General features: G+C 46.3%; 1 protein-coding gene across 8 annotated transcripts in view; it reads left to right on the top strand.

Annotated features, from left to right (window-relative positions):
* The window catches only part of Meis2 (Meis homeobox 2), a 208040-nt gene continuing 194079 nt past the window's right edge, over window positions 1-13961 (top strand). For 4 of the 8 annotated variants that reach the window (XM_075961748.1, XM_075961752.1, XM_075961746.1 and 1 more), the window contains exons 1-6: window positions 1-423; window positions 1737-1969; window positions 3531-3672; window positions 4373-4423; window positions 5535-5585; window positions 6345-6494. In XM_075961748.1, coding sequence (XP_075817863.1) covers window positions 412-423; window positions 1737-1969; window positions 3531-3672; window positions 4373-4423; window positions 5535-5585; window positions 6345-6494 — 639 coding nt within the window. In that variant the 5' untranslated portion in view covers window positions 1-411. Of the gene's footprint in view, window positions 424-868; window positions 1006-1736; window positions 1970-3530; window positions 3673-4372; window positions 4424-5534; window positions 5586-6344; window positions 6495-13961 lie in introns of those variants that run through there. The other 4 variants (XM_075961753.1, XM_075961751.1, XM_075961749.1 and 1 more) reach the window with 1 other exon arrangement.

Here is a 13961-nt window from a genome sequence, read left to right as displayed (position 1 = left end):
TGGGCTGCTGAACTGGCCGCTCGTAACCTTCAGTTCGGGGGTTTGACAATTTTTTTTTCTTCTTTTTCTTTTTCTTTTTTTTTCCAACTGAGAGGAAGAGAAGAGAAAACGGGATAAAGGAGGGACCGAAGAGGAGGAGGAGGGGAGGGGGAGGAGGAGGTGGAGGAGGAGGAGGAAGATCAGGAGGAGGAAGAAAAGAAAAAAAGAGAAAAAGAAGAAATATCATTGAAAAAAAAATCTTCGTTTTCTTGGACTGGGCTTTTCCCCACCACCCAAAAAAATAACATTGGAAAATTGGGAGAAGTCTCCTTGGTTTGGAAAAAAAAAAGACTCTTCAGCTAGCTCACTTTCTTATCCGGACTGGGATTTTAAATATACGACACATCCAGGAGTTTATTGGAGCGCAGACTGATGGCGCAAAGGGTAGGTTTAAATCTCCAACACTTACCTAGATATAAATCCTCTCCTACAGGGCCCTGCCCCATGCCTCCTCTCCCTTCAAGCTGGCTGCTGCTCCTGCTTGGTGATGGCGGCCAGTATTTTAAAAAATAGTAGCAAAATTATTCATCGGCTTCTTCCCCCCCCCCCGTGCTTCTGCGTGTGTGAGAGTGTGTGTGCGTGCGTGTGATGCGTGTCTGGGCGCGCGTGTCCCAGCGCTGTGCGAGCGGGCGGGCGGCGAATGCGTGTGAGCTGGTGTGTGTGTGTGTGTTGTGTGCGCGCGCGCGCGTATGTGTGTGTGTGTACGTGTGTGCAATTGTTACAACGCTTTCGCCTCGGCTCCAGCTGTTTACCCCGGCAGCGCGATTCCCCGGGTTCTCCTGCCGCCGCCGCTGCGCCTCTTTCGCCGCTGCTCGCGCGGCTCCGGGCGGGCGCGGGCTGCGTAGGAGCCGGGCGCCGCCGCCGGGGCCGCCGCTGGGGCCGCGCTGCCTAGACTAGCCTGGGCTGCTTGTTTTGTCTCTGAATTTGACAAGGACGCAGGGAATCCGCTGCTAAATAATGTTTCTGGTAACTTTCATGTTATTCCTCCCCACCCTCTGCCCCCAGCCTCCGGGGAGGCACCGGCCCTAGTCTTCTCTGGTCCTTGGCGTTCTCGGCTTGATTATTAGCGTTTTTCTTCTCTTTATTTTGTTTCATTTCGCCCTTTGATTTATTGGATCTCCTAGAGGAGGCGAAGGGGGGTTAGGGGTGGGATCCCGGGCTTCCTCCTCTAGCTAACTCCACTTTTCCCTTGGTTGGCTCGCTGGGATTCTGCAGCCTCCGGCGGGAGCGGGGCCTCTCTGCGCCCCCGGCTTCCCCGGCCTGATCTCCCTTCTCTGAATGCTGATCTCGGCTGAGACTTTTCGGTTTAAAATTTACAGACGTCTTCTCCCAACTTTCAACTCTGTTGTTTCTGCTGGTTTGGTTTGTAGTGTGTTCAACTTGTATCTGGTACTTTTCTTCTCTCTGACTTTGTTTTTATTTTTGTTTCTCTTCTCTCTCTCTACTCTCTCTCTCTCTCTCTCTCTCTCTCTCTCTCTCTCTCTCTCTCTCTCTCTCTCTCTTTCCCTCTCTCCCTCCCTCCCTCCGTCCTACTCCCTCTCCCCCCCTCCTCTCTATCCGATTCCCACTCCTCTGTTCTGTTCTCTCTCTCTCTCTCTCTCTTCTCTGCTCCGGGTTTCTTTGCTTTCCTGCCTCTGCCCTCCTGGGCTCTCTCTCACCCTCTCTGCCACCCCACCCCCCTTGTCGGGCTCTGACAGTACGATGAGCTGCCCCATTACGGCGGGATGGACGGAGTAGGGGTTCCCGCTTCTATGTACGGAGACCCTCACGCGCCGCGCCCGATCCCCCCGGTTCACCACCTAAACCACGGGCCGCCGCTCCACGCCACGCAGCATTACGGCGCGCACGCCCCGCACCCCAATGTCATGCCAGCCAGCATGGGATCTGCTGTCAACGATGCCTTGAAAAGAGACAAGGACGCGATCTACGGGTAAACCGACCCCCGGACCCAGCTTACTGTGTGTGAGTGTGCGTGAGTGCGTGTGTTTATCTCCGGGGGTGGTGGATGTGGGGTGAACAGGGCGGCTAAGTGGGTCTTAATGCTGCATGGGAGAACTGCTTGCAGTAGAGAAAGACCGAGGAGGGAGCCTGCTTTCCGGTCCCTTGAGTCACAGACGAGAAAAATAGAACCTCCTCTACTCCCTTGGTTCGGCCTCTCCAGACCCCAGAGTCCCGGTTGAGTACTAAGTCCTCAAATCTTGCTGGCCGGGCCTTCTCCCCAAGGACAAGATTCCTGGCCAAAAGACGCACTGTTGGATGTCCCAGGCTGCCTTACAGAGGCCTTAACTAAGAGGAAAGTTTGCTGCAGTCAGAGAAGAAACTTCCAGTTTCCTTTTTCTTTTCTCCTTTCTCTCTCTCTCTCTTTCTTTCTTTTTTCTCCCCTCTCCTCCCCTTTCTGTTTCCTACTGAGGGCCTGGGAGTCACTAAACGCTGCTTGAGCTGGAATCAGGGCAGCTTCTGTCGGCCAGGAAGTCCTAATCACCCACTTCTTAATTCTCTGTAAATAAAGGGGGCAGACCTTGAAGTGCAGCCGGGTGGAAGAGACTGCCGCTTGCACACAGCCGTTCTTAGGGGGAATCAGGGAAATGGCTGGAAATTATTTTATATTCGGAAAGCTCGGAGAGGGGTGGGAGAGCAGGGTCCAAGCGTGTACTACCCGGGTTCTTCCGGCTGAGGGTAGGTGGGGAAGACGGCGGGATGCCGAGGGGAGGGGACAGTGGGTAAACAGCAACTGAGCCTAAAGCCTGAGGCCTCAAGCATCCCGAGGTGTAGCTAAGCCTCCCGGAGGAACACAAAGGGCGTACGCGCCCGGCATGCACACTTCCAAGTTTTGAAACGAGGTTTATTTATTCTTGTGCGCTGCAACGCTGGGAGAAATGTGGTCTTAGGAAGGTAGCTGTTTTGAGTTGAACATTCTTATTATTTTGGCCCTACCACCGGAGCTTCACTACCAGCAAAGTGAACAAGTTTATGAAGCAAACGGTGGAAAGATTAGAGCACTTTCTTAAAATGGGGAAATGTCACTCTGTTGTGTACATAGGTGAAGCCCTCGGCCTCGTCTGAAATGCCCGTTAGATCAATTCAGATTGGGGGGAGAAAATTCAAATAGTGTTCGGTGTCCTGGAGGTCAGGGTAGGGTGGTAGGCACCTCTGGAGGGAGTAGTGGGATCTGAACCAACCCCGAGCTCTGTATTGCATGGGCTTTTGATCATTTCATTACACCCTAAATGATTGTATGTTTACTTGGTGGGCTAAAGTGGCCGGGGGCTTCTCGGGGCTGATCTGAAAAGACCTATGATTCAAGGGAAAAGGCCAGGCTGTTTCCTTTCTGTTTGTGGCCCAGGCTCGGCTGATTGAGGGTGTAGTGTGTTGCGTGCCTGTTGTATTAAAGAAAGAATGCAAACCCTCCAAACTTGTTGATTACAGTTCTTGCTCCTTCCCCTCTGCACCCCGTCTCCGTGCGTGTGTCTCTGCGTGGCGCTGCCCGTTAGGCACCCGTTGTTTCCTCTGTTAGCACTGGTCTTTGAGAAGTGCGAGCTGGCGACCTGCACTCCCCGGGAACCCGGAGTGGCCGGCGGAGACGTCTGTTCCTCCGACTCCTTCAACGAGGACATCGCGGTCTTCGCCAAGCAGGTCCAAGCTTCTTGACCCACTCACCCCCACCCCCCAGCAGGCCTTCACCCTCCCTCCTCTTTCCTCCGAGCTTGACTTGAAAGCGGAGGAAAAGGCAGGACACCCGATCTGCTCCTCTGGCCCAGTCCGCACTCCGCGCCTCCTCCCCATCCCTTAGCCTGGAGGCGAATTGGAAACGGAGATAAATATGGGTGTTTGTTTTTCCCCCCAGTCAGGAATACAGGGGCTCGACCCTCGAATTAAAGTTGACCTGCTCCTAATCTGGGGCTTGGCCTTTTCCCCGCCTGCAGCTACTTGAACAAGAATTGGGGAGAGGGGCTGGGAGGGACCTGGGAGTGCCCGGGAGCAAAGGAAGCAAGGAGCCTGGTGAGAGGTCTACACAGGCGTGGAGGTGCGGGAGGTGGGGAGACCCAGCCCTTGGCTCGGCTGCAGAAGCGGGTTCTGAGAATCCGCGAGCCGCTTAGCCTTCCCCGCTACAACTGGAATAGGGCACGGCTCTCCCCACCGAGTCAGGCCTTGCTGTTTCTCCACTGACCCCACTCACTTAAGACACCAAACTGCTTCTCGTATTTTACCAAAGCCCTCTCTTCTGCCCCAGCCCTTCCAGAGCACCCGCTGCCTCAGTCCAGATCAGTGCCGGCTGGGTTTTCTCTTTTTACATGGGCTGAAGATTCATGCTGACTTTCCCTACTTCCTATAGGTTCGTGCTGAAAAGCCTCTTTTTTCCTCAAACCCAGAGCTGGATAATTTGGTAAGGTTCTCTGTTTCTTGCTTGTCCCCAGCCTCGGCCCCATCCCAAGCTCAGAGTTACTCTCATTTGCCCCTGGAGCTCCAGGGAGTTACTTCAGAGCCCTCCAAGGGAAGCATACGGGAAGGGACCCTTTTAGAGCTCCTGAGGGGCTAGGGGCGAGCCAGAGACCGGACGGACCTCAGGGGATGAGAAACCCACCGAGGTAGCAGCGGGCGCCGCGGCGCCAAGCCGGCGAGTGGGGATGCTTCCCAGGTCTCGGCCTCGGGAGTAAGCCGCAAGAAGGGAGCTATTTCCTCTGCGGGGCCGGCGAAGGCGGCCGAGCCCCAGGCTGCAATCCTGAAGGAACTAACCGCTGGGCAGCCGAGGGCGAGGGCGGGCTGGGAATGGGTTGGGGGGTGAGGGGCTATCCCGCGCAGGCCACTTTTAGGTGCGATTCTTTTGCTAATTTGCAGGATTTCAATATTAAAAGTACTTAAATCCTCTTTCAAAGGCCCTGCCTCCCCATTCATCTGGAGTATTTCCTTCTTCTGAGAGGAGGCTTGCTCCGGGTTTGCTGTTCTAAAAGGCCTTTCTATCCAAAGAAATGGCTCCCCCCCTCTCCTCTCCTCTCCTCTCCTCTCCTCTCCTCTCCTCTCCTCTCCTCTCCTCTCCTCTCCTCTCCTCTCCTCTCCTCTCCTCTCCTCTCCTCTCCTCTCCTCTCCTCTTCTCTTCTCTTCAGAACTCTTATTACCTTGTTTTATTCGATTATCTCTCCCTCCTCCTCCTTTTCCAATTTGACCTGAGGTAGATGGCAGGAGGAGACAGTAAAGAAAGACTAGCATGGAATAAGAAGACCTGGTGGGAGAAAAGCACCCCTTACCAACAGCACACTGTGAGCCTAGGGGGAAGAAATGAATACTAAGGCTACCCCTTATCATAGTTCCCACCTCTGTGGTCAATGAGGCAGAGATGATCAGTAATCATTTGGTTTTTTTATGTCTTGATGTGTGGGTTTTGCCCGGCCACCTGCTGGTTTCTTTTTCCTCTGCCCAATTCCCTCAACCTACCACCCCCCCCCACACGTTTGCACATCCCAGAACCCTAACTCCATTCTCTTAAATTTCCCTTTCAGATGATACAAGCAATACAAGTACTAAGGTTTCATCTTCTGGAGTTGGAAAAGGTAAGCAGAAAACAACAGTCCCCATTTTGATGACCCCCGCATTCTTTCAGCCAGATGACTGGGATGTTACATGCCTCCCGGATGAAAGATTACTCATCTGGAGATGTTGATCACGGTCCTATTTTCTTCCTTTATAGACTTCTCAACCCAGGGGCCTCAGAGGATGTGGGAATCAGGGCAGCCATGCCTTTGAAAGCCCCCCACCCCCAGGCATTCAGGATTATTTGAAGTACAGCAGGAACCATTTGTGTTGCTGCACACAATGTCTACTTGTGTCTCTATTAGCTCAGCTTACCCTAGGCCCAGAGTTCCCGAACTGGGTGCAAGCAGAAGGAATAGCCCTCTTTGGGGGTGTCTGTGTACTGATACGTTGATCAATCATTTCCCCAGGAAACATACACAACACCTTGCTGATGAAATCCCAAGTGCCCCCAGTTCTAGGGTTTACATGTTTCCGGGTTATTATCATGTCATATTTTCATCTCTGCTCTCCTCATCGGAACCCAGCTGTTTTCAGCCCAGCTTCTTTCTTTATTGTAACTTGTTGCTCAGGGGAGTCTCTGGCGAATACTATCTTGCCACAGTTGCTCTATTGTCTCCTTGCCTTCAGCTCCTACACCCCTTAATTAGAGTTAGTTCGGAAGGCATCACATTGTTGCTCCTCACAAATGTAACCCTGCAACCCAATAGTCTTCCTCTTTAAAAATGAAACATATAAAGACAATCTGAGCTGAACCTCCGCCATGACCCTCCTCCTAGGTCCATGAACTGTGTGATAACTTCTGCCACCGGTACATCAGTTGCTTGAAGGGGAAAATGCCCATTGACCTCGTGATTGACGAGAGAGATGGAAGCTCCAAGTCAGATCATGAAGAACTTTCAGGCTCCTCCACAAATCTCGCCGACCACGTAAGTGTGCAGAGCCGGTGGCGTTCTCTGAAAGCCACTGGGCAAAGCATGTCTCTAAAACCTTGTGGTATTGAGCTCACTTGTTCTGGTTTCTAATGGTGTGGTTGCCTTTGGAGTTTGCCTTCCCTGTCTCACTACCAGTGTCGTGGCCTTTATTTTCGTTTCCTCTTTCTTGGACCTGCCCTTATTTATGTTGAGAGTCAGAGAGCCAAGGAGGTGGTAGAGTTGATTTGTGCTTTAAATGTGCGAAGTTTCCTGGACCTGGGGCTTGGGTGTTAGCAAGTGCTCTTTTTGATAGGATGTTTTTTTGTCTTTCCTGGTTTCTTTCTGTGTGTAATCAAGGCATCAGAGATAGCTAGAGACAAGGCAGTTAGTAGGAGAGTAAGGAATGGAGCAGGCACATGGGGTGGGGGAATGGGAGCAAGAAGACAACTGGGAGATGGGGGGCTATTTCTCTCCCAGAGAAGACAATCCTGAGAATTCCTGGCAATTTTGCAGTGTATTAACAATAAAAAGAGTGAATGAACACATTATAATTCTGAGGACTTTTAGCTCGTAGAAACTTATTGTCAGAATATGGACTTATTGCCAAGTGCCTGAAGCATCTCTATAATAAAGGACAGCAACCTTGATGAACCAATTTTTAACACTGTATTACAGAAAGCTGAAGGGAATTAAGATTGAGTAACCATAGGTTAGTGATTGCACTTTAACACTTCAACAGTTGGTGACTTAGAAGATGCCCGTGGATGTCAAGCCAGGAAAGGAGATTTCTATTCTCTCTGTTTCTAATCCTATTTTGGAACTCGTCGAGTGAATCTGATGGAGGGAAGAAAAAGCATATGTAGTGATGCTCACAGTCTAAAGAAGAAGAAGCAAGGAGAAGGATTGCAGCTGGCAGGGCTGGTAGGGAAGGTAGGAGTGCTGAGGTTAAAGAGTAAGTGTGAATAGCAGTATAATTTTGGGAACTTGAGCGTGGAGATGGAGGGCAGAGTGTCTATACATTCATTTGAACTCACAACCTAAACAATACAGGCCATAGTCTGGATAACTTCATAGCTGAAATATTAACACCTCATAGGGGTTAAACAGGCATTGAGGTTTGAAGGCAGTTTGCACTCCCACCCCCAAATTCCTGAGTATGAAGGGGGGTGAATTGAACTACCTGAGGAATAGCAGCTTTTCTGTGAGTTCTCCTCTCCCTCTACCAAAAGTTTTTGCAAAGAAGCAGCCATTGATTTGAAAGGTTAACCTTTGCACTACGTGAGACAGCAGTCTACAAGTTTCCAATAATGAAAGAAAACCATGGCGTAGGATGTCCAGTTCTGATACAGAATCAATGCTGTGCTGCTAAAAGCCCCTGCACTTGTCCTTACCTTTAGCTGTTTCCATGGTGCTGGGGGAAGTGGTCAGGGGTTTTGTACCTTGCAAGTAAGTGTTAAGTAAAATCATATAGGTCTAGCAGCTGTTGGAAGTTCCTTGGCTTCTCTGTGTCTCTACAGTGTGTGTTCTTGTGGCTCAAGAGGAGTGTTCACATTATAAATATTTACTTATTTTTGCTCTTTACTTATTTTCATCACCTTTCTGTTTATGGCTTTGTATGCATTTGTATTATGGGGGTGGGGGACAGAGAGGGCTGTATCTGCTGGTTTGGAGCATGAGAGGTCCCTAGTTGCTTCTGCATCAAAAGCTTTTTTTTTTTCTTCTTGTTATGTTGTGGGGTTGTGACTACTTGGTTTTCTACAACAGTTTCTTGACAATGGCTTTTCTGGTGGATGTATGGAGTTGGGGGTGCTGATGTTTATGTAGAAGAAATAAGATAAACTAGGCAGTTTAGGGCACTGGCTGATATACAATGCTAATTTGTGAAGCCATCGTAATATTTAAATACAGACTCAAGAAGGAGGTGGTACCTAAGAGAATAGTGCTTGAGTAATTTAACAATCATCATCTTCGGATAAAAGAGTCAACTGGAGCATTTGTTGCTACCCTTTCAAGCCCCCAATCAAGTAAATATGACAACTGATTTATTTTGAATCCACGAGGGCTTGCCACCTCATTGGGCGTCATAATTTAAAGCCTTTTATTTCCTAGGGATCTGAACTACAGCATTTTTGCTTTAGCCCCCTGCTATTTGTTTTGAAATGAAGCAATAATTTGTTCCACCAGCATACTGAGTGGGAAATGGAAAGGTCTGCCACATGCTTGTGTTTCATGCGGGACGAGCGAGAAAACCTTGAAAGCTCTGCAGCCTTCTAGGTACCGTGGGCATATTGACTGCGTTTGTTCCTAGGCCACCCCCTCCTGCCCGACAAAGGGCATCCTTCTAAGGCTTTTCACCCATTCCTACAAACTTGTCATCCCTCAGCCCCCTCAGTCACAAGAGAGGGAGAAGACCACAGAACCCCTACCTGAAAGTGATGTAAGGGGGACATTTTCAGCATATAAATGTGTTCAATTTGAGTCATCAGGTTTATTTTTTTTCATTTGCTTTGATATGCATATTTAATGCCTTGCCTTAGGCTGGATCTCATTTGCTGCACAGTGGTACAGGGTGATGATCAGCCACTTCAGAAGGGCCCAGACAGCGTGTTGTTTTCCCTGTTTCCTCTGTTGGCCCACTATTCTGATCTACTGAGCTACGTCGTGGTTTTATTTGCGCATGAAATGCCGTGAGCGGTTCAACTTATTGGCTATGAATAATGACAGCTAAAAAAAGGAGTGTGGTTTCATTTATTGTGTGCCAAGGTTTCTCTTGTGGAGGTGACAGTTTGTGACAGCTGTTTGACACCCCAAAAACACATACACCTCTATCCTTATTAAGTGGTATCAAGCTACACTGTGCGTTCATGCGCGTGTGTGTGAGTGTGTGTGTGTGTGTGTGTGTGTGTGTGTGTGTGTGTGAAGAGGGAACGAGGAGAAAGAGTGAAAGAAAAAATGAAATACTAACTTTGTAGTTCCATGCATTGAAAAACAATGAAAGACCTATCAAGGGCAGGAAGGATATTAAGCGCAATATAGTTTTCCATTCCCTTATTAAAATACTTAAAAATATAAATGAATGAAGGCAGTTGACTGAATAAATACCTTCAAAGCTAGTATTTTCAACAGACTTTTAGGTGTGACTTTTACGTATTATGACCAGGTATTGTGCTAATTTCATCTTCTATAAAGTCACATAAGTTTTCTGATACAACATAGATGCATTAAAAGAAGACCCATAAGGGTCTTGCATTCCATTCTTTACATTCAGTGAGGATGCTGGGTGTGTTCATTTATTATTAGCAAACGTGATGTGTGTAATGATGAGGGGAAGTTTGGAACCAAGGATAAAATGAAGCGTGCAGCTTTGGTTGCTGTACTGTGTTAAGTCAATTCATGAGGAATGCTTATTTTTTTTTTAACCATAGGATGTGTTTTATCTCATCATCTTACTATAGCATAAGGATCATTGTTGCAACTAGCAAATGGCTATGCTAGTATTTTTCAGAATACTGTTGAGGGAAAAATAGATAATAATCAAAAGAAACTCAACTGTGTTTTCCAGCTGCAGCTAATGTTAAGTTACCCAGACATTCAAATTTATCATGTTTAAAACAAACATGTCAAGAAAACTTTTTTAAAAAATGTTTCAACTTGGAAACTGTCGTAAAGCAATTTTGTTTTTCCTAAACTGTTGAAGTAAACAAAAAAAAAGTAATATCCAAATTTTCTATTTTATATAATTTGAGATCAACTTTTTTAGATATAGTACAGATAAGTATGTATCATCATAATATTTATGAATGACGATATTCTATGTCTTTATATCAAGTTTATATGTTCAAGATATACTTGTTTGAAATATATTCTCCTAGCTACACTTGTTTGCGATGCAGATGGTTCTATAGTTACGCCACTCCTCTTCATGGTGCCAAGCACCTCCATTTCATTTGCTTTGAAAGAAATAAGTAAAGAAAATATAGTTATGTGAATTAATATGAATTGGCAGGTACCTTAAAATTGGCTGGCTCTGAAAACATCATAAGAAAATGACATTTTATTTTCATTTCTGTGCTGTAGTTTCAATGAACATATGCTACTATTGTTTTGCGTTTGTGAATATGTCAAGGATATTTATGTTGTTACATTTTTTTTTGAATGGGTTAGGTCAGCAGAGAGAATTACCAAAATCTTGCTCTTGACAGAAAATGGTCAAGTGCTGGTAAAGAAAATCTATTATTACTTGAAAAACTCGAAGTGATGGCCACAGCGAGGAGAGGTTTGAGTTTGAGTGCTTGGTCTATTGACAATGAAGGGAGAATAATGAGATTGGATATTCACATTGATAACATGAATGATTGCTTTTGTCTCTTGGTTTCTCACACTGAGGTGTGATATTAGGTGTTAGGCTGTGCTTTATTCAAAGCCCCTCCCTGGGACCGAATTTTGGGAAGTTTTACTTTGGAACTCAGGGTCCCTTCTTAAGGACCCTGATAGAAGACATGGCTTTCTGTTATTTGTTTCTGCCGAAATGTCTGCTTGTTGGTAGCGTTCCTGTTTATTTCTCATCAAGAGTATTTACGTCATTTAAGTTATTTAGGTTGTGCAGTTGGAGCATGTCTTCAGTGTAAACGTGATGACATGGATCCTAGGTACATTTGACAGTCACGTAGACATTCACAATGCCATGAGAAGACTTGGTGTTATCTGACGTCATTGTCTTGGCTGTTTATGTACCGACCGGTCTAGGGGATATGCCGGCACACTTCAGAATCATAGAAAGCATTTTCAAACCCTCTCTGGAGGAGCAAATGTGTTTTTGTCTTCGAGAGTCCACCACTCAATGGAGCAATCATTTGCAAAGGAGGCTGCCCTTGTGGGAGATGTGCCTATGCGTTAATTCCCAAAGCCCCATGCAATGTTGCAAACGCGGAGGCAAAATCTCCAGCTTGAGTTACATTTTTAGAGACTCCGGCTTCTAAAAGCCCACACTGGTGTCCCGGGTTCTTGGTCAACATCACAGTCAACAAGTTGAAGTCCCAGCATTTATCCCAGTTCTTCCATGAACGCTTTTAACTTGTGGACTTGCATGCCCAAGGAGAAGAGTGCTTACATCTTTTTAAAAAGAGTTCTGTCCACACTTTAACTAGAACTTAAGGGACTGTAAAGCCATACAACATAAGTGACTTCATATTAATGGGAAGTATTGACGCAAATATACCTTCCTTTCGTGGTTTAAATGTGTCAAGTCAGATGAATCTGTGTACCTCTTCAGCGAATGAGCATGTCTTTGGCTGTGTTTTCTGCTACTGTGTACCTATGAATGCATATCTGTGTTTTCATGCTTCCTGTATACTTCTCGGTTTTATGTTATATAGTTATATGGGTTTTAGGAAAAAAAATGTTGGCTATGTTTAAAGTACTTTTCAAAATGGACATAAGTGGACATGACCTTGGGAATTATCTTGTATGACTTCATAATTCCAAAGAGATAAATGACATGTCCAAAAGGACGTCAATGGAGCGATCGCTCCCGGTCACATGACCTGTCAGAGGTGGCCCCAAGAGTTGATTCTATCCTTCTGTCTTCTCCCCGGTCCCACATGCAGAGAATAACTTTTCATATGGAGTCTAAAAACAAGAGCTCAGTTTATTTTTGTCAACTCTTAAATGCAATAGTGGCTCCTGTTTCCTTCAAGCCCAAGACATTTTACTTTTATGGTTTTATTTGGAAACGCTTGTGCATTTTACCCCAGTGACCCTGTGAATGAACTGTGCGCTGTGGGGAATACTTTGATACAGGAAACACGACCAATTGGCTAGGACTTATTAAGTATTATCCTATAGGCAGAGCCCTCACAGAAGTGCCATTCTGGTTTGAAGTATAATTGCAGCCTATCTGCAACCTCAACAAAAGCCGCACACGGAGGATTCGCCTCTTGTGCCCAGAGACTCCTGTCCTCTCTGTTCTCTTTTCTAGATTTAGCAAAATTCAATGACTGTGCTAAATCAATTTTTTTTTAACTTTCAAGGGAGAAAACACTGGCAGGATTGTGTTTTCTAGGGAAAGCCCTGTGCAAATGAGAAGCCAGGGAGAGCAGCGGAGCGCTCTCCCGTGGCCCCGCTACTACAAGCTCTGCCCATATTGTCTCTTGCTTTTATATTAATTACAACTTGCATTATCAGCTGTGAGTCTGTAGCCCAGCAAATAGAAAAAAACTGCCCCTGGAGACGGAGCTTCTTGTATCTATTTCCCATCTCCTATTGTGCACTACTCGGTATTCACTGCTTTTCTCCTGGTAACCCTGCTCTTTAACGCAATTATATAGAGAACAAGGGGAGTGCCATCTTTGACTCCCAATTATTAAAGCCGTTGGGAATAGAAACATGTTCCCTCCTTGCCCTGGGGTGTCTTTATGGTATTTTTGGCTGGAGAACAGGACATGTATTATGGAATGTGTATACTCGAGTTCTCATCTGCACTGATGCACGTAGGAATCAATTTTCTTTTATATATTTTTCTACATATGTCATATGTTTTTACATGCTTTTGTATATCACGTTGGTTCAGGATTCACTCAACTTCTGCTTATAATTTGGCAGAGGGCCAGGTGGTTATTCTTGAAGGACGCAAACTTGGAAACTATCTAGGAGGGGGGGAAAAGGAAGCTGTGCTATTCACAATATTTCGATCTAAGAAAAACCCAGTATTTATGGGTAATGCTTTATGTTGTCTATGTAGGCTGTGGTTTTTTTTAAGTTGTTTTTTTTTTTAATGGCGAAGGATGAGTTTTTGTTTATGTTGCTCAGATTACCCATGTGTGTCTTTATATATGATCATACCACTATCTGTAGCTTTATAGAGACATCTTGGGGTGAGTCTCTACCCCAAAACTCCCAGAGGGATCTGTCTGTCCATCCTTCTTCACATTAGATGGCTAACAGAAGGTTCCCCTCAGTATGCTTCAGTCTCTCCACTGAACGTAGCACAAGAGACACCATTTTTTTTCCAACAGAGTATGTTTTTGAGAGGTGAGGAGGAAAAGAGGGAAGAGATAGGGGGTGGGAGATAAGAGAACTTGAGAAAATTTGGTGGCCACCCTGAAAGTCCAAGACCTGACTTGGTTGGGGGAGCCCATTGTTCTAGTAATGTTGACAAGTATGACTTTAGAAGACACATGCTCCCGAAAGCCACGGAGAGAGAGAGATACTAAATTATGAATTAATGAGGCTTGACTTTAAAGTCCAGCCCAGGCCTGGCTGATAAGAACTCAGCCGTGTTTTTCAGCTACAGGAATCGTTTGTGCAAGAACCCTCCCATCATGCCAGTGCTTAAACCGAAAGACCTGTCCCAGCTCCATCCGAACGATTATATAATAGTGTCGGATGACATTTCCCTTAAAACATAGTTGAGGTGTTAGTGGTTAATTATTGTAATTTTCATGAGGGATAAGGAGCTTTTATAGCAGCCAGCTTAATAAAAAG

Source organism: Microtus pennsylvanicus, chromosome 2, assembly GCF_037038515.1.
Source record: "Microtus pennsylvanicus isolate mMicPen1 chromosome 2, mMicPen1.hap1, whole genome shotgun sequence".
NCBI classification, from domain to species: Eukaryota; Metazoa; Chordata; class Mammalia; order Rodentia; family Cricetidae; genus Microtus; species Microtus pennsylvanicus.
This window is presented reverse-complemented; position numbering and strand designations above follow the sequence as displayed.